The 25,852-nt window shown below is 26.8% G+C and overlaps 1 protein-coding gene across 3 annotated transcripts in view; it reads right to left on the reverse strand.

Moving 5' to 3' along the window:
* Positions 1 to 4,094: 4,094 nt before the first annotated feature.
* Positions 4,095 to 25,852, reverse strand: part of LOC136075039 (NACHT, LRR and PYD domains-containing protein 3-like) — a 34,579-nt gene continuing 12,821 nt past the window's right edge. For all 3 annotated transcript variants that reach the window (XM_065787261.1, XM_065787263.1, XM_065787262.1), the window contains exons 3-5: positions 20,761 to 20,808; positions 8,835 to 10,181; positions 4,095 to 4,866 (exon numbers count right to left, since the gene is read on the reverse strand). In XM_065787261.1, the coding sequence (XP_065643333.1) occupies positions 4,238 to 4,866; positions 8,835 to 10,181; positions 20,761 to 20,808 (2,024 nt within the window). In that variant the 3' untranslated portion in view covers positions 4,095 to 4,237. The remainder of the gene's footprint in view (positions 4,867 to 8,834; positions 10,182 to 20,760; positions 20,809 to 25,852) is intronic.

Here is a 25,852-nt window from a genome sequence, read left to right on the forward strand (position 1 = left end):
GCTGTTCAACAAGCTATGCAAACTACAGTGTGTGTAGATTTATGAAATAGAATTTAAAAATTGAATGAAAATAGAGCATGTATGATAAATTGGTAGGGTAGTAGTAATTTCTTATGTTTTTTTTTAGGTATTGGCAGGCTGTACTTGACAACTTACTTTCCTGCAACGAAATCAAAAGAACCTTCAACTAAAAACCAATTTAAAAAATTTTCATAGCAGCATTTTTTTAGAAGAACTTTCCCTTTATTTTATTTACTTATCAGATAACTTATATTTCATAATTTCTTTAAGTTATTTTTGGAGATGTTTAATTTTGATGTTTTACAAAATTTTAGTTTAAAAAATAATATTTACATTTTGATTTTTAGTTTATTGATAATTAATTTTTATTCAGGAGTACAATTATAATTGTAGTATCCAATTTTTTGTAGTATTTTTTCTGTAAATATCAATTTGATATTATGTTATCAATGTGAAAGTATAATCTCAAGATATAATTAAAAAAATGGTACGACGAGGTACATAAACATACGCTTTGTTTGCTAATAAAATTCAGGTTTTGCGCAAAATGTCTGTACCAATAGAAAACACTCGCAAAATTTTTTAATTTTGATTGGTCTATTAAAATTTTACCGTTATTTTCACATGGCTTTTACTTACTATGACTGTAAGTGGAAAAACACGCGCAAACTGGCGATAGGGAAATTCTTCAACAAAAATTAACGCCGTGGTTGAAGAATTTGAAAGATAATCTTAAAAAATGTTTAGATCGAAGACGAGCTGTTACAAGATCTGGAGCTGATCAAATGGTTTTCCTTTATGAAAAAAAGTTCCAACAAACCAACTGACAGTAATTTAAAATTGACTACTGAGTTGACAAATCCTAAAACCCTGACTGAGAGTAATATTAGTTTGACTACAGAATTGACAACCCCACCTAATATTTCTCATTTGTTTATACCTGCAGATAATTCAAGTGAGAAATGTATAGATATACATGTAAATAAGAAACAAAAATCAGTTATAGAAAAATCAGATAACCTTTTTTTTAAAGCAAATGAAAGATCTTGACAATCGCATAGTTGATTCTTTGGTAGAAAAAAATAAAACAATCTGTGAAATGTCATCTTTTTGTAATAGTCTTATTCCTGTGTTGCTAGGATTGTCGATAAAAAAGACAAGATTAGCCAAGTTAAAAATAAATCAACTTTTTTTTGAAATAGAATTTGGAGTCGAATATGAGGACATTTAGAAGTTGTACTTATTTTTCTCTCAAAGATAAAAAACAAAAAAGTAATTATTATAAATTAATATATAATACTTTTAAACATAATTTAATATTAATAGTTTTAATTTTATTTTACTTGCTTTACGATATCTAACTGCCAATCGACTGCACCTTCTTGATTAAACAATTCTTTAAGGTGGCTCATATAAAAAAAATACTCAATTAAAAAAAAAAAATTTAATTTTTTTATAATATACCATTTGATTCGAAATTTATAATTCTTTCATAAAATATATACATTTTGCATAAAATACTTACTAATATTACCTTACTTAAACTTTTTTATTGGTCAGTTTCATTTTTTTGCTAATAATTTCTATTTATCGGAAAACTTTGGTCATGATTTTCATAGCTTTTTAATTTTATTCTTTTTTTGAACTTCAAAACATGATATCTCGAGATTAAGAAAAGCTTTTTGGCTGAAATTTTTAGTGTATTTTCCTTAATCATTAAGATTTCAGATGTACTAAAATGATCAACTAAGAATAGTTTTATCAATTTTTATAACACAACACCCGTTTTTTATTACGTAAAAAATTGTGATTTTTTTAAGTATTGCGTCCCGTTTGCATATTTACATACTCCACAAGGCGATAGCACACATGCGTAAAAATCAAAATGCAAGACCGGAATTTTTTTTTTTTAATAATGATAGACTGCCTGCCCCAACCAAACCCTCAGTCGATGTAGCAGCACTCCCTTGCGGGTCAGGCTATTTGTCAGTCGATGTAGCAGCACTCCCTTGCGGGTCAGGCTATTTGTCAGTCGATGTAGCAGCACTCCCTTTCGAGTCATTTGTTCCATTTTTCGTACTTTTTTATAAAGAAACATATTTTTAAATTTGAGCCTGACTTGAAAGGGAGTGCTGCTACATCGACTGACAAATAGCCTGACCCGCAAGGGAGTGCTGCTACATCGACTGAGGGTTTGGTTGGGGCAGGCAGTCTATCATTATTAAAAAAAAAAAATTCCGGTCTTGCATTTTGATTTTTACGCATGTGTGCTATCGCCTTGTGGAGTATGTAAATATGCGTCCCGTTTTTGATATTTTAACTATTTTTTTATTCTTTTAGTAGAAATGAATGAAAATAATGTAATGAAGCTATAACCAAAAGGTTTTTGAGTTTAAACCAAAATTAATCAAGAAACATTGTTTTGAATTTTTTCAAATTTGCGTTTTTTCCCTCTTATTTTGTTGAAAGTTGCCTAAAATATAATTCATCTACAGTTTTTTTGATGAAATTTGAGTTTCTTATATCATCAAAAATAAATAAAAATATACATGAACCGTTGCAATTTATTATATTAAGAAATTCTTTTTTTCTATATGAGCCACCTTAAAGGAGTCCCTTATTTTTTTTGCAATGTCAGTGTAGTTATTTGATGTACTATTTATAACTAAACCATTTACACTTGGCGCCTCTTTTCTCCAATCATCAAGTTGTATTTCATTCGGTCCATTCCATTCCTGATCAAAGTTTTAAAGGCAGTAACTATTATTGTTATTTATATTTTCAGTCATTAGAAAATTATGTAAAGCGACTACAGCCTTTGTTATTGCAATAGTTGAAGGTTACATTCGAAAATTTATAAAAAATCTCATGATTATAAAGTGTCAAATCATTAAAAAGAGTCGGATATTCCCCCTTTAACTTTCTCTCTTCGTAAATCTTTCTTATCCAAAAACGAATTTTTTTCTTTTCTCTCTTTGCCATATAAAAATATTCATGTATAACTTTCTGACAAAAAGTAAAAATCTTAACTTTTCCATCTTATTTTTTATCGCAAATTTTTATAAAGCAACAAAAGCTTTTGTTTTCATGTGGAGATTGACACATTTTCGCGGTACACAAGTTTGATTCATCTGCGCATGTGGAGCAGCGAAAAATATCGCGCATGGCGACTTTAATTCGACTAGTGTAAAAGCGCCTTTAAGGTCTACTTATTAGTCGTAAAAAAAATGTTTAAATTAATTTTTAAAGAAAACTTTTCACAAAAAAATTGAAAACCATTTTTAAAAAAATATATTAACTTAAAATATTTATTAACATTTTATATTTTATAACATTTTGATCGATTAAGTAAAATTTAAAGACGGTTTAAAATAAAGTAAAAACGTGAGATGAAACATGAAATTTCGAACTATAAAGCTTTGAAGAAAAATTCTTCTAAACCATCGAATTTTTTTATTTTCTCGAAGACACATATCTCTTTAATAAAGAATGGCGAAAACCTTAACAAATTATTTCTTATAAACATAAATTTGTGTAAAAAGTGTTTAAAAAGTGCAAATCTAACATAAAAACATTTTTTTTTAAAATTATAAAATTATGTTTGTTCAAAATTCAATCAAATCAAAAACTTATGATTTTATCTTAAATATAGTACGATACTATTTGAAAAGAATTAGATAATAAAATAAAATAAAAAATATATATTTAATTTGCATATTTAGTAAAGGTTCTTAAACATAATAAAAAATAAAAGTATACATAAAATATTTATCAAATATTTATTAACAATATACTTGAAAAAATTATTTATTAATAACATAATAATTAAAAACTGAAAATATAAAAATATAAAAAAAAAAACAATAATTATGTACCGTAATTTATCACTATAATTATTAGTATAATATTACTAATAATAATAGCAATAAAATTAAATATATATATATATATATATATATATATATATATATATATATATATATATATATATATAAATTTATAAACCATATTAATAGTTATATTTAATAATTTATATTATAATTATTACTATTAATATATTTTAAAACGAATTATTTTATGATATTTTATTAATAAAAATTTAAACTTTTAAATAAACCGGAGAAATTAATTCGTGTATTTAAAAAAATATCTATTGTAAATTATTACTTAAAATATTTCATTAGTTATTTGTAATTATTGTTTTTATTTAATATAATTAAGGTATTGAATATTTTATGGTGTTTTTTAATTTTTCCAATTCGTCGAGGTTACTAATATCTTTTTCATGGTACGCGATCCTAAACTTGTTGATTTTCGAACAACTAATCCATTTATAAATTTCTTTAATAAAATTTAATAAAATGTCTCTGTGAAGGTCAAGGTCTAATTCTTTACAAAAATTAATATACGGAAGAAAATTCTCAAAATCTTTTTTTTCTATAAAATATTCTGGGATCCATATATCCAACAATTTAATTAAATTCAACACTTCAATCTTATCGTTCGGTTTCCATTCTTTGAAATTATTCGGACTAATAAAGCAGACATTGTAAACATTAGTTGAACATCGAATTAAAAGTTTTTTTTCTTCATCACTTAAAATATTTTTATCAACACTTAACAGCGTTAACTTTCTTCCAGAATTTAAGTAATGATTTACGAAATAATTTTCGCAAGAAGTTTCGTAAGAAGTTTTTCCATTGTTAATCAAAATAATCCACTCTACTTTATCAACAATTGATTTTATTTCATCAGTAAATTCATCAAATGATGATTGACTTTCATAAAAACATTCAATGAATAAAACACGGAATTTGTTCATATCATAACTTTTATATAGACGATCTAAAGTAAAATTAAATTTTAATTAAATAAAAATAAAAATTAAAAATAATAATCAAAATTATGACATATACATTATAATATTCTACATATTCATACATATAATTTTTATGAATTTAATGAGTGAATAAAAAATCATATAAAATTTTTTATTTTTATTAAATAGATTATATTTTACATAATAACATTATACACATAAATTAATATTAGATTAAAATGATATATAAAAATATCAAAATTTTAAATAAAATAATTTAAAAACAAAGATATTTTTTTAACTTTGTTAATTTAAACATTTTATCACATTTTTAAAACAAAATAATTTAAAATCAAGTTATAAATTAAACATATCTTAAAATAACATAACAAAAATTATTTATTTATATAACTTAAAAATATTTTCATTTTCCAATTCCTATTCATATTCCAAAAAAATTTCATTGATCGGTTGTTTTAATTAAACATAAAACATTTTATTAAACAAGTGAATGTTTTTATAAATTAAATTTCTAAAGAAATTTTGTAAAAAGAATATTTGTTTATTCGATTTTGACGTCGATTAAAAACTTTGACGAATTTATTTCTTTAAGGGCGATTTATATTGCATTAGTATAATACTGAAACTTTCAACAGGTCAGAAATAAAGTGCAGAAAAAAAGCCAGGAACAATAAATCGCACTATATTCCCACAATTTACCTATTCAAAATATCCGCATTTTCGCATTTTAACTGTCTCCCAAAATGATAGGTTTTTATAATTTATAAGATAAAATATAAAATCTGCGTTTCTTGAATTAGACTGAGCAATTAAAGCCTAAACAGAAATACGACTTATGAAAAAATTCTGTCATGGTGAAATACAAAGTAATTAGAACGGTTGCTCACACACACACAAACAAAAAAAAAGATTCATAATAAGGAGACATTTACTCATCATAGTCATCATACCTCAGTAAAATAAGTATGACAGATACTTACATACCTTAATAAAACCTCATAAAATAATTATGAAATAGATACGTACATACCTTAATAAAACCTCTTAAAATTAGTATGACATAAATACGTACATACCTTTATTATATTGTACTAGTTTTTGCATACTAAGGCATGCCAAACATTTTTTAACGTGAAAAATTGGTAAAAGCAATGTTTTTTCGCTCGACAAAACCAATTTTTTTTTAAGCAACGTAGAGTTTTTGTGGCGTAGGTGATGTGTTAACTTATACTTCATAAAAGAAGAATATTTTTCAAGGTTTATAAATATGCATTTTTTTGAAGGTAACTTGATTTATTTTTCAACATATTTATTATTATTCGATTTACCTATTCATAGAAAAAATCTCTTTTTATAAAAAATCTTCGTGAGACCTGGAAAGGCATAATTAAATTAGAGTTGGTTAGGTTAACTTATGTACGTTTAATTAACGTTTGTTTTGTTAACTTGTAAACAATTTGGAGGTACATTATTGACTTTTTTGACATTTATTAGACTTTATATTTCATAAAAACTTTATGTATGAAGTCAAACAAACAACTGTCGATCTTAATTTCGTAACTTATATAACACGTTTATCCTAGTAGTAGTATTATCCTAGTAGTAGTACAATTAATGGATTAGTAATTAATAATAGTACTCTATTATTAATTACTAATCCATTAATTGCGTAGATATTTATTTGTAGGGATCAAGAAAGTACAAGAGAGTAAAGTTTCAAGACCAATACTCCAGACTTTCAAAACTAAAACCAAGTCTCTAAACCAACAGCTTGTAAAAGAACCCATATTTCTTTAGTAAACTCTATTCTGTCTATTCTTGTCTTTGATATAAATGGGCATTATTAAGAGAAAAAATTGGAAATGTGCTTTATTTTGTTTTTGTTAACTATTAAAAACAAAACAAGTTTTTGATGTTTTTTTAAAAGAACATCAAAAAAGTAAAACATGCTGGTTTTCATTGTGTGTTTATAATCAAATTATATAAAAACAGTGTTGGTTAAAAATAAAAAAAAAATAAAAATATTCTTTCATTTATTACAATTTCATTATACAATGATATAATTACAATTATATGCAAGATTAACTATAAAACTTTAGAAACATCACTTAATTGTCTTAATCAAATCATTAAAATAAAGTGCAAAATTTGCATTGCAAAAAATAATGCATTTATTCATCACAAAAAGACAGTTTGAGATCCAAATGGATTAGAAAGTTAAACTTTATTACAGGAAACCTTTAAACATTTTTCAAAAATATTTTCCACATAACTTAGTTATGTTTTAAATATTTTTAAGCAAACATTTTGATGTCTTAGTTTTACAAAGACATCAAAATATTTACTTAAAAATCGTAACCGTTTCTAACCTGATCATAGTGTAATGTTTAAACTCTGATACAACACTTGTTTATGCATAGAATTTGTTATTTTTATTTTATAAAAAATGTCAGAAAAGTTTTTGTTAGAAAAATAAAACCCTAGCGCAAACTGAAGACATAAAAAATGCAGAAAAATTTGGCACAATTACTTTTGATAGCCTTATGTCACTTTTCCGCTCTATTAGAATTTCTCTATTACAACTTTTCCACTCTATTACAATTTCCGCTCTATTACAAAAAAAAAAGTTGTTTTTTGATACACTCAACTCAAAAACAATTTTAACAAAATATTTCTATGCAGTCATATGAAAATTAGTATTTTTATTACAAACAAGTATTGTTTTTAAAATTCTGTGAAAATATGCTTTATTTGAGATCAAGATTGACATAATTTTAAATAATTTTTTTCACCCCAAATGCTAAAGATTTAAACCCCAAAATTTCTAAAGCTTTTTAAGTTCACAAACATCAATTCAAAACAATAAATAGTAGATTCACATATTTTTAATGATCCTATTTTAAATTATACTTTAAATAATTTTATATTTTTTTAGTTCTAAACATAAAAGACAACAAAAAAAAGCTTATATGACTTTAGTCTCTATCAGCTTTAGCAGAACAGAACCTATACAAGTCTTAAACTTGTATATGTTATACAAGTCTTACAAAATTAATAAACAAAACACAGCCCAACAAAAACAAATGCTGCACTTAATTTATGTTATAAGGCTAAAATCAAGTTTATTAACTGGTTTTTTTCAGCTCTTAACTTATTAAAAAAATACACTCCAAGTTTACAGAATCTGTTCTTTTTTTTAGAATTATAGCTTATCTTACACACTAAAATAAATATAAAAAAATATATAATATTTTTTAACAAGTTGAAAAAAATGCATGTTTTATAAGCAAATATAAGAAACAATTAGTTACTCTACCAAAAAGATTTTGGTGCATTAAAAATCCCTTATAAAATTTAAAGATATTCACTCTAAATGTAAAAATAAAACTTTTTCAAAGTAAAATGTTATTTTGTGGATTTATCGCAAACTTTTAAAAACCAAGAAAAAAAAATAATTTAACTATCCTGTTGAAGGGATTTTAAAAGCGCTATTATGTCATAAGTTTATATTGTAAACAAAGTTGATAAAAAGTTATGTTATACTTTATAAACAAAAATTCTTAAAAAAGACATGCTACCAAGTACTGTCTTAATGAAAGTATATTTGGAAAAGTTGATACTTTAATGATTTGTGAAAATATTTTTAAATAAAATTAAGTTGCTGCTCAACTCTAGCATGAAAGTTAATGCAAGAACTAAATTAATTGTTTCTTAACTTTTGCATGCAATCAATAAAATCAAAAGTCAATGAATCAAAAAATTTAGCTGTTTCGCAACTTTTATATTGAAGAATGAATTGAATTAACATAAATAACATATTAAAACCTTACCTAATACAAATACAAACAAAGACAAACACTCATATATAAATATATATATTGCACTAACAAAATAAGATCTTAAAAATGAGTTAAAAATTTCAATATTATTTATATCTTATTGAACATCAGTGTGTTTATTTAAAATGACTTACTAAAACTAGAAAACCAAGGTGAAGATTTATTTGAAGGACTCAGGTTAACAAAAAACTTTAATAAACTGTTTTGGTTTTTATTGGCTAATCCACAAATCATTGATAAGCAACTCTTCAGCCTCTCATTGGCCATAATCTCATCACTACTTAAACAATTATATGCATATACAGATGCACAAAACTCCATTATCGTCAAATGTGCAAATTGATAATAACAATCTAGATCTGTTTTAATCTCTTCTATAAATCCCAAAAAAATACCTTTATTTTTATCAAAGTCACAATAAAAATCTTGAATTAATTCTTTGGAAAAAATTATTTTATTTTCAACAAACAGTTTATATGCAATTTCGCAAATATTCAAAATAGATTTTTTATTGGCATCATCTTCCATTATCTCACAAACCAATTTTTTCTTTTTAAAAATGTGTTCTCGTAAAAAATATAAAAAAATATTTGCATTCAAATCTGTCATTGTTAAGAGAAAATTTGAATCTATTTTGTTTGAATCACTTATAATTTTACACATAGAAGATAAATAAAACGGAACAGATGCCATGGCTTTTGCAATAGGAGACTCATTTAAAACTTCTTTTACAACTTCTTTTTTTTCTTTTATATGATTTTCTATATAATTATTTATTCCATTTTCATTAAAACCCATTATTTGAATAGTTAACTTATCACTATGTTTTGTAGATAGACTTTGGTATTGATCTATTGCATAAACTCTACCGGCAATTACATGTTTGTATTTTTGAATTTCTTTTAAAGTATTAACAATTGGATAGTTACAAGTCAAACTTGGATTTAATAACTCATTGAAATATTTAAACTCATCTAATCCATCAATTATAAACAGTGCAGTGTCATTATTAATGTTAAAGTCATTTACAATTTCTTTATAGAAAGCATTTAGTAATTCATTAATATTAGAAATATCTTGACGTTCATTAAGCCACCTGCATTCCAAATAAAAAACAAGTTCGACATTTTTCCAAATTAAACCATTTGACCAATCAAGCAAACATTTTCTAAGCAACCATGTTTTTCCAATACCAGCTATTCCAGATATTAATATTACTGATTTTTCTTTCGTAAATATTTTACTATATGGAATTGGTTTATAATGCATTTGTTTTTCAAGAAATTTCTTTCGTTCAACACTAGAAACAGCATCCACTGAGCGTTCCATTTGAGCATTCCCTGCATCAACAATACATAAGTCAACAAATGCTTGCATTACATCAACATCTGTGGATGGTTTTATTAACAGTTGAAGCTCACCAATTTTGGCATAAAATTTTTGATAAAATTTTTTTAGTTCAGCAGACATCTTCAACAAATCTAAATAAAACATAATTTCTAGTAATATCATTATCACAATTTGGCTACTGTTTATGATCATGACGATGATGATCATTAATACTGTAATTTTATATACACAAAAAATATTTAATATAATAAACTTGACATAAAACTTTTGATAAATCAAATGAATTTAATTAGTTTCTTGTGAAATGATTTTTATTGATTTAAAATTAAAATTATCTTTAACAAAATTTTTATTTAGAGTTAATGTTAATATATTTGAAATACTTTCTATTTGTTATTATGTCTGAAAACTATTTATTTAAATTATTACTTCTAACCAATTTTTTTTACTAAAATTGATTGAAGGTATGACTTCTGAAAAACTTTTTAATATGAAATCTAATTTAAGTATCACTTTTAAGAAACTTTTTAACAATGGCACTTACACAATTTTTTTTTTTTTTGCACAGTGGTCTTGTTTGCAAGTTTCATGTTTTGAGGTTAAGGTGACGTGAGAGACATAACCGCAATAAAAAAAAAGAAAAAAAAAAGGCAAGCTTAAGTTAAACAAATTTACCTTTTTATTTCCTATGATTATTTTTATTTCCTTAAATAAATAAAAAGTAATTATTTAAAGTACTTTAACACTTTTCAAGATGTAATTAAAATAAAACAACAGATCTAATAAAGAAACGTAAGATGTAATTTAGAAGATGAAAGTTGTAATTAAGAAACGCGAAATGTAATTTAAAATAATTAAAATTTTTTTAAAATTTAGAAAAATAAATAAAATACTTTACTTATTATAATTTATCTTTTCATTTTTTTAAAAAAATTTTCATTTTTTTTTTGTCGTTTTTTTTAAACTTATCAAAATTAAAGTACTACACCTTGAAAAAATATTATTTTATAGTCTTATTAGTAATTTCAATCCTAATAAAGTTCTGAAATTTCTTCACAAAAAAAATTCTTGTTATTAATATGAATTAAATTAATTATTATGTAATTGATTTTTATTGATAGTAATGAAGAATAAATATACTTTAAACCAAAATTATATTTTGAGTTAATATTTGACAGACATTTTTATTTGTTATAATTTCTTATTTAAGCATAGAATTGTTGGTTAAAAAACCTTCTAAATATAACTGATTATTAGTAAAAAAAACACTTTTTTTACTGAAATTTCTTATTAAATTTCTTGCCCAGGGATGATGTCCCTGTTTGTACCTTAGGTGTGCATTGTGGAGGCCACATTTGGAGCCCTTTGTTATGGCTTTGGGTTTGTTAATAGTAATGAGGCAATTGCTTGGGCAATTAAGCAGTGTTCTGAGAACTATCTATGCTTTGAGTCAAGTTCTTCAATCTAATTTAAAAATTAATAAAGTACTAAAAACTAAAAAAAAAAAAACCATCATCATCAGCAAGTTCTCTTAACCTATCATTCACTAATATTCGTGGTCTTTGAAGTAACTTTTCATCTGCTGAGTCGTACCTCTTGCAAAATTCATCAGACCTACTTACTCTTTGCGAGACTAATTTGAGTTCAGCTGTCTCATCTTGCGATCTTAGTGTTGATGGTTATCTTCTTGACAGATTTGTTGACAAGAGATCATGCAACATCTTACGACAAATGTGCTTCTTACATAACTTCTTGGATTAAGGATGGCATGGAATCTTTTGTTCCCTCTCGGCGATTCCAAGTCAAGCCTCATTCTCCTCTATGGTTTTCCTCACACTGTGCTGCTGTGATTGCCATTCGAAACCATTACTTCCATATTTATCAGCAAAACAATTCTCCTGAAAACAGACGTCTGTTTATTACTGCTGGAAAAAACTGAAAAAAGGTTTTGTCTAACGCCAAAGCCCGCTATTCTAAGGTCATAAAATCTGGTATTTCATGTCAAAAATTAGGCTCTCATGAGTTCTGGAGATCTTTAATAGTATTAATAATAAGGGCAAATCTTTATTTCCAGCTCTCTTGTATGGTTCAGACTATACAATGTCACCTCACCAAAAGACAAAGCTGAATTGTTTGGTAAATACTTTTCATCAATATCAACCTTGATTCCACTAGTTGCATTCTACCTGATATTGACAACAAACAGGTTGATCCACTGCTTGACATTCGCATTACTTCAGCTTCTGTATCTAAAGTAATTTCCTGCCTAGACACTTCTACAGCTTGTGGCCCGGACAACATACCAGTTATTGTCTTGCAGAAGTGTTCTCCAGAGCTGTTGTCTATACTCTCAAAACTATTCAACAAGTCCTTATCAAAGTCTTGTTTTCCAGCCTGCTGGAAAGCGGCATCAGTTATCCCTATCTTCAAAAATGCTGGAGAGCAATCTGATTTGTATAACTACAGTTCCATTAGTCTTTTTCTTATGATAAGCAAGGTTTTTGAATCTTTAATTAACATACACTTAATTTCTCATCTTAAATTTAATAACTTACTTTCTGACCATCAATATGGATTTCGATCTTCTTTTTCTACTGCTGACTTGCTAACAGTAATAACTGATAGGTTTTATTGTGCATTAGATAAAGATGGAGAGGTTAAGGCCATAGCTCTTTACATTTCAAAAGCTTTTGACAAAGTTTTGGATGCGGTTCTCCTCCATAAGCTTTATTCTTATGGTGTATCTGACAACACCTTTAAAATTATTGAATCCTACCTTTCCAATCGTAGTATAAAAGTTGTCCTTAATGGACAGAGCTCTTCTTCTTATTCTGTAACTTCAGGGGTTCCTCAAGATTCTATCCTTGGCCCAATACTCTTTTTAGTTTACATTATTATATCTTCCAGATATTTTTTTTGTTGTTGTTGTTGTTGTTGTTATTCACCTCCTCAAGACCAATAAAGCCACTACAGATGAGGAGACTACTTAATAGTGGTTACAACCCTCTCTCAACTCTATAACTCCGAAACACGAACCTTGACGAACAAGGCCGCTGCGCAGAGAAACAAGTTGAGCGCGGTACTACCAGGGATGTGGTGGGGATCGAACTCGGAACCTCTCACTTATGAAGCAAGCGCTTTACCACTACACCACTACCGCATAATATATTCTAATAGATATTCTCACATTTTCCAGATTTCCGTTCTTCACATATTTTCCAGATATTCTCATATCTAAGGTGGCATTGTTAGCTGATGATACTACCATTTATTCTTGTCGTGATAAGAAACCAACTCTCTCTGATTGCCTGGAGGGGGCATTTGAGCTTGAAAAGGATCTCACTTCTGATACAGCATGGGGCTAACAGTGGCTGGTGAACTTCAGTACAAATTAAACCCAATTTTTTTCAGCCAATCATTATCGCAATAATTTAGATCTTCCTATATTTATGAACGATGATGTACTCGATGAGTCATCTACTCTTCATCTTCTAGGATTAACTATTACTTCTAATCTTTTTTGGAAACCATATTTCATATCAGTTGCAAAATTAGCATCTGCTAAGGTTGCATCTCTATATCGAACTTGACACTTTCTTACTTCGGATTTTATTCTTTATCTCTATAAATCTCAAATCAGGTCTTGTATGGAATACTGTTGCCATATCTGAGGCGGATCTTCTAATGATGCCCTTTCTCTTTTAGACAAGGTGCAAAAAAGCATTGTAAACATAGTTGGACCTGCTCCTGGAACCAACCCTTAACCATTATCACATTGTCGTAATGTTGCTTTTCTTTCTCTTTTCTACAAATACTATGATGGGCACTGCTCTAAAGAATTAGCGTCTTTTGTGCCATCTACTAAAATTCATTCTCGTGTTACTTGTTATTCAATTAAGTCTCATCCTTTTTCTGTGACTGTTCATAAGTGCTCTGAAAACGCTTATTCGTCTAGTTTTTTTCCTCGAACATCAGCTCTTTGGAGTTTGCTTCCTTCATCTTGCTTTCCTGATAAAATTTGCAATTCTTTAAGTTGTCAGTCAATCGTTATCTTGCGCTACAATCTTTATCTTTTCTCTTTCAGTGGTTGCTTGCAGCTTTGTTGGAAGCAAAGATACTTAAAAAAAAAAAAAGTTAGAGTTTCCTAATGAAAATTTAATAACTTAATAAATTAAAAAAAAAAATTATAAGCAACAACTTTAAAAACTTTAACATAAAACTATTAAAGACTATCATAAGATTAATAGGAGAAAATCATAAGGTTCATAGAAGGTAATTATAAGATTAATAGGAGGTTATCATAATGTTAATAGGAGGTTATGATAAGGTTCATAGGAGGCTATCATAAGATTTATAGGAGGTTATCATAAGGTTTATATAAAACAATAATAAGGTTTATAGAAAGTTACCATCAGGTTCATTGAAGGTAATCATAAGATATAAGGTTATCATAAGATTAATAGGAGGTAATCAGGTTACAATAAGGTTCATAATATTTATTGGAGGTTATCATAAGGTTTATTATAAGAATAATAGGAGGTTACCATAAGGTTCATGGAGGTTATAATAAGATTCATAGAAGGTTATCATAATGTTCATAGCTAATTTTTAGCAAAATAAAAAAAAAAAAAGATAAATAACAACTTTAAAAACTAAAGGTTCATAGGAGGTTATCATAAGGTTCATAGGATGTTATCATAAGGTTCTTAGGAGGTTATCATAAGGTTTATGGGAGGTTATTAAAGGTACCATAAGATTAACCTGACATCAAAAACATCAAAACACAATCAAAGGCCTCAATATTACCTCAAAAATGTGTTACAAAACAAATTGAATAAAAAAGAAAAAAAAAAAAAGGCTGAAAACTTTGATGAAATTATAAGCTTAATAAAAGAGCAACTTCTCTGTTCAACCAAAGACCTATAGTACAACTTCTTAAGTTAGAGATTACTACGCTAAGATTTTTAACGAAAAAGGATTATAAGCTATTTCGCCATACATTAAAACAAACATGTAGAAATCATAATTTGCAGGTTTAATAATAATAAAAAAAAAAAATAATAAAGGTAGTAACAGCGAAAAGTAAATTAAAAGAATATTTTAATCGTTAGGATAATATGTCTAAAAGTTAGAATAAAATGTTTTTTAGAACTTTTTCAAATTAATATTGTTTAAGATGGAATAAAGGTATTTAAGGATATAGTTTACGGACTCATTCAAAATGCATGCAAGGCTCCTGTTCCATTCACAGACGCACTAATAAACAATAGAATTTTTACCATACTTTTAGGTTTAAAAAGATGGTAAATTTAGTTTTTAATTGCGTATATTTCTAGCAGAGTAGGAGTGTAATAGTCTACTTTCTGTGAACAAGTTTGTGATAGGAGATGGCAAGTTTTTATTTAAGGAGTCAAAAAAAAAAAAAAGATTATCATACTTTACTAGCGCTTGAAATGTTGGAATGAAAATATTTATCAGTTAATAGTATGTTTTTTAATTTTTATAAAAATAAGAATATACAAATAAAATCTATAATATATAATAAACTTTCGAAATTTTAACAATTTAAAAAACATATATTCAAATCATTTATTTATGTAAACAAATAATAATAGTTTAAAAAATTTACAGATATTCAGATGTGGCTGAATGAGCCAATTATAATAATAGTTAGTTTAATATTCTTAAAACAATTTTATGCTTGGAATTTCAAAACTTAACAAATCTCAAATAATACAAGTTTTAAAACATTTCAACAGATTAATCTAGAACATTTTTCTCTTGGTCAGCGTATTTTTTAAACCAATAGAATTAGTTTGTTCTTAGATTTGGCGAGTTTTTAGTGTTCGTGAATATTCTTTTTATTCATCTGCACTAAGATGTTTTAAGAACATTAAAGTTTATGTATGTTTCCATGTATGTCCCTAAAACAAATTTTTTTTGTTATACAGACATATATGTTCTCAAAACTACTAAAAAATCTGGCCAGTTTTTCACAAATAAATATTATTTCCATGGTCAGTAATCGAGAGCGATCGCTACCCATTCCCGACCAAGACTTGTGTTATACATAAAAAACAATCCAGAAATACAAAAGAGCTACTCAAATTATGCCTCATTTAGACTGAAATGGTGAATTTTGCAAGGTGTAGATGATACACATACAGTTTGTGTTTGTTCTTATCACCAAAATGCCATATAGCTATTGGATGCAGTAAACATAGGTAAAACATTTAACGATATACTTTCAAAAACTGTTTATTCAGCAAAAAACAAGGAATGCATGCTTGAACAATGTGGTGATATCCTGGTAAAGAAATAATTCCCACTTACTTGTATGAGATTAGTGAAAATGATGAAGATGATTTTGAGATAAACTAAAAGCAAAATAGAATACAAAATGGGAAACTATAGATTGCACAACACTATTGAGCTTGACAGCAGATATTTTGACTTTTATTGATGCAGATTTTTATGGATATTATGGATAGGACTATTAGTCTATTGTTTTAAAAAGCTGCGAGCTTGTTCTTTTATTGCCACTCTTAATCTCAGTATGTTAAACAACTAAATCAAAACATAGATCAATTACGCATAACAATTATTGGAGATTTTACAAAAAATTATTGTAGTCTGAGGTAAAATGCAGAGCAAAAAACACTCAACAAGTTAGAAACAAAATATATTTCAAAATGATACCTTTAGCTTAGAAAGTTATGTAGCAGTTGTCTAAATTCCCTCGGAATAATGAAAAATAAGGTTGGCAATAATCTGTGTGAGGTCGGCATCAAGTTGGCAGAAAAAATATAAAACAAAGGTTTGACCATAAAACAGAGAAATAAGGTCAGCCATTTTTTGCCGACCTTAAACATGTTTAGGTCAGCAGTTAGGTTGGTATTGGCGAATACCGACCCTATTTCCTAGGGTTGAGTCTATGATGGTAAGTGGTGGATCAACATAACTGAAATTAATCTAGAAGAAGTTGATTTTGAAGTAAAGTTTCACTAAAAGTTCCCATCAACATGTTTTAACTAACCCAAAAGTTTCCTTAACATATTTTTACTGGCCATAAATAGAAGACTAATATTTTATATTAAACATATTGAAAAAACTATATTTTCTAGAGCTTGCTTTAGTTCTAGCAAAAACTTTATGTTTGAAAAAGTACAAATGAAAGATAAATTAAAAAAATAAAGTGTACTGTTAAAGATGCAGTAAAAATAATTTATCTTTTTAATACTATAATCAATCATGCATATTAAGTAACTTTTTTAATTATTGTTAAATAAAAATAAATAAAAATTAAAACTTGAAATAAAAACTTTTTGTAAAAGAAGAAGCTTTGTAAAAAAAATAATGAAAACTAAAATTAAAAAACTAAAACTAAAATAAATAACTAAAATTCTAATTTACATTTTTATAATATAATATTATAATACAATATTATAATATTATATGCTAAACTCTTTTTAAATAAAGTAGAAACTTACATCTAACGATTGTTTAATAAATGAAAACATTTAAAAGTTAAATAAAAAGATTCTTAACAATTCTTTGCATTAACATAAATGCAAAAATTATTAAATTGTTTATTTAAAAAATTGATGTAGCTTTTTATTTATTTAAAGACATTATAAAAATACATATTTATATAAATATAAAAAAATATATATATTATTCATTGATATTTTTATAAAAAATTATTAGCAGTGATTTATAATAATAAACTATAATAAAGTAACAAATAATTTTTTAATAACATAAAACAATAAGTAAAGGTCAAAGTTATTTATTTCAAATGGCTTTCAAAAAAGTTTGTCTTTTTTTTTCTTCTCAACAAAATCCTTCTACTTTTCGAGTAAATTAACTTTAATGATTTTTATATAAAGTTTATTAAGGAGAACATTGCTGTTTAAAGTCGTCACTTATAAAATAATTTTTTTTTTTGTTACATTTTTTACTTTTTTTATTTTACTAATAAAAAAATCTTATATACTTTAAACATTTATCATGCATAAATAATTAAATTTTTTTCCTGAAACATACAGAAAGTTATATTGATAATTGATATTGTAAAAATAAAAAAATGAAAAATGAAAACTAGTACTCAATATTTAATTTAAAATGAAAACATCTACTTTGACCGAACTTTCAATACCATCTCATAAGTTTGGCTGCTATGTAAATACTAATAACATATGACAAACTTTATGTCACAAATAATGAAAACTAATTTTTAAATGTTTTATCGTAAAATTATGATATAAATTCAGGTAATAACAGTAACTAAGGAGGGCATCCCCTGGGCTTAAAAAAAAAGTCTTTTGGGGCACCAAAGAAAACAAGAAGGAAAAAAACATAAAAAGACCTTTTTAAATAAAAGTAGTAGTATTTTAAACTTTTATTGTAATTAGCCAACTAATTTATTACTTTAGCTATTATCACATTTGCTATGTCACTGGTTAATAAAATTAAAAATATATTTTTCAATTAACTTAAAAAAACTTTTTTAATTAACAAAAAAACACTACTTTGCTTTAAATGAGCAAGATCCACGCAACCAATCGTCACAGGATTCGCAACAAATCCTTAATTGTTGTTGAGCTGTAATTTTATCTCAAAAAATCACAAGCTTCATATTTTTTAAAACTCAAAGAACCGTCAGTTAATTTAAAATTTATAAAAAAAGTTTTATTAAAATAAAATACCATGGTGTGTATCCATTATAAAATGGTCAAAATTAAATTTTACATTCACAACACTTATCATTATTTCACCATATTACTGCTAATTGTCTCCTTCATTTTTTATCCGTTAATGACTGAAGTTAGAGTATTTTAAAATTTTACAAATTTTTATAAAAAAAGTAATTAATTTTCAAAAACTAAATAAATTTTTGTAAATATAACTAATTTGGTGATTCTTATTAATACTAAGATTAAATTTGATCATTTATTTTAATGATTTGCTAATTTTAGATTTTAATAGTTAGCATTTTTTCAAATTTTTTGCTAAAGAATTAGGTTGCATATAAACATTGCAGGTTGCATATAAACATTGTTATTTTTTTAATAGATTCATATTTACGAACTAATTACAAATATTATTTGAGAAAAAAAAGTTTGTAAAATTTGAGTTTTGCATGCTTGTTTTATTTATATATTTATTTCAAAATGACTGAAGTTACATGGTGCCCGAAACTTCCACTTTAGCTAAAGTACCTTAATTAAAAAAATAAACTATTTAGAATCAAAAATAAAAATTTTTTTAGGTAATCATGAGATTAGTAATGAAAGGTTAGATCATGAATGTGGATCAACATCATAACTAAAATCAATCAAGAAGAAGTTGATTTTGAAGTTAAGTTTCTCCACCCAAAAGTTCTATCAACATACTTAAACTGACCTCAAATAGAACACTAATGTTTTATTCTATTATTACATTATATTTTATTCTATTTTAACATACTGAAAAAACTATATTTTCTAGAACTTGTTCTAGGTTCTGGTAAAAAATTAATTTTTGAAAAAGTTGAAATAGAAAAGTTGAATGGCAAAAACAAAAGTAAACTTTTTTTTTTTTTTTAACATCATCACTTCTAATAAGGCTGCAAGCAATCACTAATTAAAATTTTTATTCAAAATAGTGGTCCTGGTATTCTCAGAAAACTATGGTTAGCATTTAAAGGAACAAATCCTAATGGAAGTGTATCAAGTAACATATTTATTAGGATATATGCAGAGAATACACTTTGCATAGGAAGCATTGGAATAAATATTATAGGTTTAGCTTGTGATTTATTATTCGCTCCACTTGGTGGACCATTTTATACTAACTCATTACAAAGTTGTAATATACATTCTAATATTGAATTAGGAGGATACTTTACACTCAATTCACCATTTAGATCTAATTTGAAAATTGAATTATACAATAAAACTGAAAATCTACTTACATATTGGTTGCAAACTTTTATTACAATAAGTTCAACACAACAAGCAAATATTATTTCATTAATACCCCCATTTATTTCAGATCTTTGCAATCAATTCTACTGTAAACAATAACTCAGTTATTCAACCTTGGACACCCTATAACTATAGTAATTATGCAATATTTCCTGGATATGGCATTAATAGCAGATGTATATACTGCTCATCTGGTTTAGTTGGGTTAGATTTTTATCTTCATTCGCAGAATGGCTCTCATATTACCTCATTTGCTAATAGATCATCTGGACTATTGTATCAATCAAAACCAAAAATTGATTCTACAACATCTCTTTTTACAGAAATTTTGGAAAAATGACTTCATTCCTAGCGTTACTAATGGTAGAAGATTAGTAGTAACAATAAACTCTGGTGATGAGCAAGTTGGGAAATCTGGAAGTTTTTCTGATTTAATAGGAGTAACTTACTATTATGAGTAGGACCTCAATGAGCTATTGCAGAGATTCCAGTAGTGGAATTGATTTTTTATGATCTAGTTACGTTAAATTAGCAAACAAAAATTTTATAATCATTATTTTCTTTATATTATGAGCTCAGAAATTACAGCTTGAAAAATTGTAGAGATTATGGTTAGGGATATGGTTGAAAAAAATATATATACTTTTTAAGTGAACAAAACGCGCAGATACTCAATTGGTAATCATTCTTTTGAAATATATTAAATATTAAGTAACTTAAAAAAAAACAGTATTATAACTACCTTTTTTGACAGAAACTCTGTTATCTCTTTCTGATGAACTTGATGTCTCTAAAAAATATAGTTAAATTATTACTATTAAAAAGCATAGGGGTGAAACACTTTTAATCAAATATAAATATGCTATTTCTAAATTATTTTATTTCTAAATTCCAAATTCAAAAATATATGTAATCAGAGTTAGTAAATTCAGTTGCTTCATTATGTAAGTCTTTTTTAATTAACTATTTTTACATTTAAATATACAGAATAACGTTACTGTGTTTTTCAGTATATTAAAATGCACAGAAAAAACAGTTTACTCATACTTAAGAGAACCTTTAGTATAAGATTTAAGAAACAAACTTTTTAATGGAAAATATAAAATTTAATAAAAAAAAATTAAAATTTCAATGAAAAACCAGGGTTTGGTTTTTTGACAAAAGTAAACCAACTATAAAAAAAAGTTAAAGGAATACACAATATATCTTTTGATGAAGAAAAGGAAAATAATAAAAACAATCAAAAAAATTTAATCAAATTTACTAAAGTAAAGTTTTTTTAAGTAAAAGTGAGAAAACCTTTTATGAAAAGCTCAGAAAGAGGAGGTCAAAGTTCTATTAGCTAGTAATCCAACTACAGCAGCAGGATTGGCTGGTTATACGGAAGAAAAGTGAGCTTAAGTCACAAAAAAGGGTAGGAAATAAAAAAGGCTTAGATAAAAATTGTTTCAATTTTCTAACATAAATATTTGGCTACATATTGTAACTTAAAACATACGAAAATGTTATAAATATAAATACATTGGATTTAAACTACAAACCCATATTTTGTGGGCTGAGTGTACTCTCTATTAGCTAGTAAACTATAATCACAAACTACTTTGTTACTTGCTCATTGTTTATTCTCGTTCTGTACTTATTGTTTGTTCATTATTTTCAAAACTATTACACACATGAGTAATTAAAGGTTTACTTTTAAAATGTGTTATTTAGATTCATGTATTGCTCTTTAATATTTGATTTTATGGTGCAATCAAATTTCGGACAGTAAAAATGTTCAAGTTTTTTTTTAATATGTGAAGCTAGAAAAGCCTTAGCAACTAAATCATTCATATTTCTTTGATGTTTCAAAAAGCATGTCAGGCTGACATGCATTTTTGACATTGTCAGTTGTACATATTTGAAAAGTATAGATTACACATTCATCTAAAAAATAAATAAAAACTTTCGTTATTAAGGTGTTTTAAGTAGACTTAACTAAATAGCAGTTTCACAAGAGAAAGAGAAAACCAAAGGGTCAAGTGAAACTTTACTTGAAACTTAAAAGCAGAAAAAAAAGATAAATTCATGTCTGTGTCCAAAAATTTAAGAAGGAACCACAGTTTTCACAAAAACAAAACACATTAGCTTAAAAATCAATTAAAAGTCACAAAAATAATCTCACTCTTCCTTAAGGTAGCATTAGTAGGAAGTTTAATATTATTAAGAAGTTTGATTTTAGTTTGATATTATTAAAGAGTTTGATAGGAACGTACACTTTTACCAATATGAGCAACAGCCACAGTATTATGTTTATCAATAAAAAAAGTGTGCAAACTAACAAAAAAGGAAAAAAAAAGATTAAGTTTATAGAGCAAGATAACAACTGGCAAACAACTTAAAAGATTGAAAATTATATGAATCAGGAAAGCAAGATGAAGGAAGTGAATTCCAAAGAACTGATGTTTGACGAAAAAGACTGAACAAACAAGAGTTTTTTGACCAATTGTCACAGTAAAAAGAATTGAGATGAGAATTAATTGAATGACAAGTAACACGAAAATGAAGTTTAGTAGATAGCATAAGAAATGCTAGCTCTTTAGAGCAGTGTCCGCTATAGTATTTGAAGAAATGAGAAAGAGAAGCAACATAAGACGATGTGATAATGGTTCAAGGCTGGCTGCAAGAGCAAGTCAAACTATGTTTACAATGCGTTTTTGCATTGGGGCACCATTGGAAGATTCACCCCAGATATAGCTACAGTAATCCATACAAGAATAGATTTTAGATTTATAGAGATAAAGAATAGAATCCAGAGTAAAAAAGTGTCAAGCATGATAAAGAGATGCAACTGTAGCCGATGCTGATTTTGCAATGGATTTGAGATATGGTCTCCATGAAAGATTGAAAGTAAGAGTTATTCCTAAAAGATGAAGGATAGATTTCTTGTCAAATACATCACCATTCATAAATATATAGATCTAAATTATTGCGGTAACAATTGGCTGATAAAAATTGGGTTTTATCTGAAATAAAGTTTACCAGCCACTGTGAGCCCAATGCTGTAGCAGAAGTTATATCTTTTTCAAGCTCAAAAGCACCCACCAAGCAATCAGAGAGTATTGGCTTCTTATCAAGAAAAGAATTAATGGTAGTATTAGCAAACAATACCATCTTTTATATGAGAATATCTGGTAGATTGGTAATGTAAATAAAAAAGAGTATAGGGCCAGAGAGAAAACCTTGATGATCCATGAAGTTTTAGGATATGAAGAAGAGAGCTGTCCATCGAGGACAACCTTTATACTACAATTGGATATAAGAGAGAGAGTATTGTGCATGATACGAAGACGACTTATGGGACTGTTGTTAAACCATTCATATAGCGCTCTCCATAATTTTTGAAAATAGGGATAACAAATGCTGCTTTCCATCATGCTGGAAAACAATATTCAAATAAGCACTTGTTAAATAGTTTTAAAGGTATAGACGACAGCTCAAGAGAACACTTCCAAAAGACAACAATAGGTATGTTGTCTAGACCACAAGCTGTAGAAAAGTCTAAGGAGGAAATCGCTTTAGATACAGAAGCTTGAGTAATATGAATGTCAAGCAATGGATCAAATTGTTTGTCAGCAATATCAGGTAGAATGCAACTAGTGGAATTAAGAGATGATATTGATGAAATGTTCATAGCAATTAACTCAGCTTTGTCTTTAGGTTAGGTGACAAAATCTGAACCATTCAAAGAAGGTGGAATAACAGATTTTACCTTATTATGGGTACTGTTAAAGATTCTCTAGAAGTCGCTAGAGCCTAATTTTTGAGATAAAATTCAAGTATTCATGACAAGGGAAAAGCAGGCTTTGGCGTCAGATAAAAACTTTTTACAATGGTTTTTAGCAATAGTAAACTAACACATGCTTTCTGGAAATTGCAACAGAACAATGTGAGGAAAACCATGTAGAAGAGTAAGGCTTGACATGGAATTGTTGGAAAGGAATAAAATATTCCATGCCAGCTTGAATCCAAAAAGTTATGTAAGAAGAATATCACCAGTAAAACAAAAGATTTCTACCTAAGTGCAATCACAAGGAAAATCAAGGAAAGAGTCCCAGTCAGCTTCAAGGTAGTTTAAGAAAGTATGATGATAAGGGGTTTCTTATGATAATGAAGAATGAGATAATAGTTTTAGAGATATCAAATCGTGATCTGAAGCACCTAAGGGAGATGTGGAGAAACTGAGAACCGACTAGGATCAGAAACAAGATATAGGTCGAGTAGAGAAGAAAAATGCCTCAGGGTAATTTGAAAATGGGTTGGAAAGTTGACTATTTGAGTTAGAAATTAGGAAAGGCGAAAGTTGTCAGCCTTAATGCCTGCACAGTCATTGACACTAGAGCCAAGCCATTCAGTGTAATGACCAATAAAGTCACCAACAACAACGATATTGAACAACAACAATGATATTGGCATAAAGATAAAATTAACAAGAGAGGGGGCTTAGATAATTTGATCAGAAATAACATCAAGAAAGATAGTTGCTGAACGAAAAAAAAGAGTGTCGCTAAACGAAAAAAAAGAGTGTTGCAAAACAAATGCATATAAAAAAATAGTTAATGAATTTGAGTTTTAAATGGATGAATTCTTAAGAATGTAAATGCCCAGGCAAAGCATGTGACTACTGGAGTCTTTACGAAGGTGATTTAAGTCAGAGTTGGCTTCTCCTAGCATTTGCCTAAAAGAGCTTACCCTAAAAAGCAGCAAGAAATCAAACACTGAATTACATGTTACCAGTTGCAGGATAACCTGACGTCAAATCTATAAGATATACGCATTAGGTCGGATTAAAACATTTGTTACAAAGGTTTTACTATAAAACATAATAAATAAGGTCGGTGATGTGAATATCCTTATTTAAATGTAGACCTTATTTAGGTGTTACAAAATATAAATATAATAGATATATATATATTATATATATATATATATATATATATAAATATATATATAAATATATATATATATATATTTATATATATATATATAAATATATATACATATATATAAATATATATATATATATATATATATATATATATATATATATATATAAATATATATATAAATATATATATATATATATATATATATATATATATATATATATATATATATATATATATATATATATATATATATATATCAGGGATGCGGAGTCCCAAAAGGACTCCGGCTTTATATCTCTACTTTTACCAAGTCTGTAGTGTCCAGAAGCTCTAAACATGTTTGTTGACTTATTATCTGCTACAATAAAAAAAATTCATGAGATTTAATGACTTGAAACTTATTGTTTTTGAGCGAGGAGTCCTGGAGTCTTTAGAGCAGTGCCCATTATAGTATTTGTAGAAAAGATAAAGAGAAGCAACATTACGATGATGTAATAATGGTTGGAGGTTGGCTGAAAGAGCAGGTTCAACTTTGTTTACAATGCATTTTTGCACCTTGTCTAAAAGAGAAAGGAAATCATTAGAAGATCCACTCCAGATATGGCAAAAGTATTCCATACAAGGCCGGATTTGAGATTTATAGAGATAGAGAATAGAATCCAAAGTAAAAAAGTGTTGAGCTCGATAAAGAGATGCAACCTTAGCAGATGCTAATTTTGCAACTGATTTGATATATGATTTCCAAGAAAGATTAAAAGTAAGAGTTAATCCAAGAAGATGAAGAGTAGATGACTCATCGAGTACACCACCGTTCATAAATATAGGAAGATCTAAGTTATTGCAATAACAATTGGCCTGAAAAAATTGAGTTTTATCTGTATTGAATCAGCAACAGTGAGCCCCATG

Source organism: Hydra vulgaris, chromosome 01, assembly GCF_038396675.1.
Source record: "Hydra vulgaris chromosome 01, alternate assembly HydraT2T_AEP".
NCBI classification, from domain to species: Eukaryota; Metazoa; Cnidaria; class Hydrozoa; order Anthoathecata; family Hydridae; genus Hydra; species Hydra vulgaris.